Genomic DNA, 2,985 nt, shown 5'->3' on the forward strand with positions numbered 1-2,985 from the left:
ACCTCCATCATCTCAGTGGGCCACACGAGTGGACCTCCATCATCTCAGTGGGCCACACGAGTGGCCCTCCATCATGTCAGTGGGCCACACGAGTGGCCGTCCATCATGTCAGTGGGCCACACGAGTGGCCCTCCATCATGTCAGTAGGCCACCCGAGTGGACCTCCATTATCTCAGTAGGCCACACGAGTGGACCTCCATCATCTCAGTGGGCCACATGAGCGGCTCTCCATCATGTCAGTGGGCCACACGAGTGGCCCTCCATGTCAGTAGGCCACCCGAGTGGACCTCCATCATCTCAGTTGGCCACCCGAGTGGACCTCCATCATGTCAGTGGGCCACACGAGTGGACCTCCATCATCTCAGTGGGCCACACGAGTGGCCCTCCATCATGTTAGTGGGCCACACGAGTGGCCCTCCATCATGTCAGTGGGCCACATGTACACCAACCATGACCCACCACTAACCATAACACCTTTAACATAGGCTGAATGTTTCATAACGAGTTATAAACATTGTTTATATTAACACAACTAATATGAACAAAAGAAACCAGTAGTAGTACGGCGCCGCCTGCCATGTTAAGGGGAGGTGAGGACAACCTCGGCCAGGAGAACATTGAGTTGGTCAACAAAGAGTCCTACTGTATGTGTGTTGATCTAAATATATTTAGGAATTGTAATAAATCAATACAAATTATCATTAAATTATCGAAATATTAATATAGAATGATGACAGAGTTAATCCACAACAACACTAAATGGTTATATCATATGACGACGGTCAAACATTATGTCTCGTGGGCCACACTCAGACGCCTTGTGGCCTGCATGTGCTTCATGGGCCACACCCAGACGCCTGATAGGCCACATGTGTCTCGTGGGCCACACTCAAACACCTGATGAGCTGCATGTGTCTCGTGGGCCACTCTCAGTAGCCTCATGAGCCGAATGTGTCTCGTGCACCTCATGTGTCTCGTGGGCCGCATGTGTCCCGTGGGCCTCATGTGTCTCGTGGGCCACTCTCAGTAGCCTGATGAGCCGCATGTGTCTCGTGGACCTCATGTGTCTCGTGGGCCGCATATGTCCCATGGGCCAAATTATATCTAGCGCTTGTGAGACCTCACCTGGATTACGCAGTTCAGTTCTGGTCACCTTATTACAGAATGGATATAGAATCCTTGGAAAGAATCCAGAGGAGAATAACAAGACTAATCCCGGGCATTAGGAACCTTGAGTACAGAGACAGGTTAAAGTATATTAATTTGCACTCCCTCGAGAGACGTAGAGCGAGGGGCGACATGATAGAGGTGATTAAATGGAAGTCAGGGTTAAACAAAGGGGACATTACAAAGGTACTCAAACTATGCAACCAGGAGCGAACTCGTAACAATGGTTTTAAATTAGACAAATTTAGATTTCGGCGTGAAATAGGTAAACACTGGTTTGGAAACAGAGTAGTGGATGAGTGGAACAAGTTACCAAATATCATCATTAACTCGAATACGCTGGATAGCTTCAAACATAGGTTGGATGCTTATATGAGCAATAAGGGTTGGGTGTAAATGGGACTGCCCAGTATGGGCCAATAGGCCCGCTGCAGTTCCTCCATTCTTATGTTCTTATGTGTCTGGTGGGCTGCATGTGTCTCGTAGGCCTCATGTGTCTCGCGGGCCGCTGTCTCTCGTGGGCTTCATGTGTCTCGTGGGCCGCTGTGTCTCGTGGGCTGCATGTGTCTCGTGGGCCTCATGTGTCTCGTGGGCCGCATGTGTCTCGTGGGCCGCATGTGTCAGGTGGGCCGCATGTGTCTCGTGAACAGCATGTGTCGTGTGCCGCTGTGTCTCGTGGGCTTCATGTGTCTCGTGGGCCGTATGTATCTGTGGGCCGCTGTGTCTCGTGGGCTTCATGGTCTCTGTGGACCGCATGTGTCGTGGGCCGCTGTGTCCCGGGGCCATGTGTCTCTTGGGCTTCATGTGTCTCGTGGGCCGCATGTGTCGTGGGCCGCATGTGTCTCGTGGGCTGCTGGGCATGTCTCGTGGCCTTCTTGTGTCTGGTGGGCCGCTGTGTCTCGTGGGCCACATGTGTCTCGTGGACCGCATGTGTCTCGTGGGCTGCATGTGTCTCGTGGGCCAAATTTATTACATCGATACAATGTTTCAATTTTGGGGATAATTATTTGTATTATAAGTTAGTATTTTTGATTGTTTATTTATTGCATGTTTTATCTATCTATCCATCTATCTATCCATCTATCTATTCGGCGACAAATTACTAAGCTGTTGCCTTACCAGGGATAGATAGATAGATAGATAGATATATAGATATTGGCGACCTGTGCTGTAATGATCAGTCTCGAACTGTGGAGTAATGATCAGCAGTCTCGCCTCGCAAGCGAGTGGACCCGGGTTCGTTTCCCGGGCAGGGTGAAACTATACCCAGCATTAATTGGGGAGCTGGATGTTAATCGATTTGCAGATCGTATTCCGGGGTAATGGTTAGCCAGTGCAGTTGGCGAGTTGTCCGGTCTTCTCAGACTATTCCTTGACACTGTGTCATGCAGCTCGTTAACTCAGGGTTTGGTTGTTGTGTTGGCGACAGCTTCTCCACCTTAAACAAGTTCACGCCTAGGTGGCCCTTGGGTCGGCCATCCTCGTTACACGAGGGGCAACCATTATTATTATTGTTTATTAATTACTTTAATCAATCAATCAATTAATCTATCAATCAACATAATAAAACACAATAACTTTCAACTCTAAAGGACTGAAATAATTAACATGAAAATATGAAACTCAGGAACATAATCAAACAATACAGAGTTGTATCAATAACAGCACCGGATACATGGGTCTGTCTACCTATGATTGGGGAGGACTGTTGTGCTGGATACGTGTAAAGTCATCTGTTTATTTATGTTTACTTATTGTTAGTCTTTCCCTAATATTATATAGGGAACTTAAGGGTTATACTCCCAACTAACTGCTGAC

At 48.2% G+C, this 2,985-nt stretch overlaps 1 protein-coding gene across 1 annotated transcript; it reads right to left on the minus strand.

Moving 5' to 3' along the window:
• Positions 1 to 1,656: 1,656 nt before the first annotated feature.
• Positions 1,657 to 2,115, minus strand: LOC121875666 (balbiani ring protein 2-like). Its single transcript, XM_042380288.1, has one exon. The coding sequence runs from the start codon at positions 2,113 to 2,115 to the stop codon at positions 1,657 to 1,659; it is 459 nt and encodes a 152-aa protein (XP_042236222.1).
• Positions 2,116 to 2,985: the final 870 nt, after the last annotated feature.

The sequence above is a fragment of the Homarus americanus genome, unplaced genomic scaffold, assembly GCF_018991925.1.
Source record: "Homarus americanus isolate GMGI-L3 unplaced genomic scaffold, GMGI_Hamer_2.0 scaffold22250, whole genome shotgun sequence".
NCBI classification, from domain to species: domain Eukaryota; kingdom Metazoa; phylum Arthropoda; class Malacostraca; order Decapoda; family Nephropidae; genus Homarus; species Homarus americanus.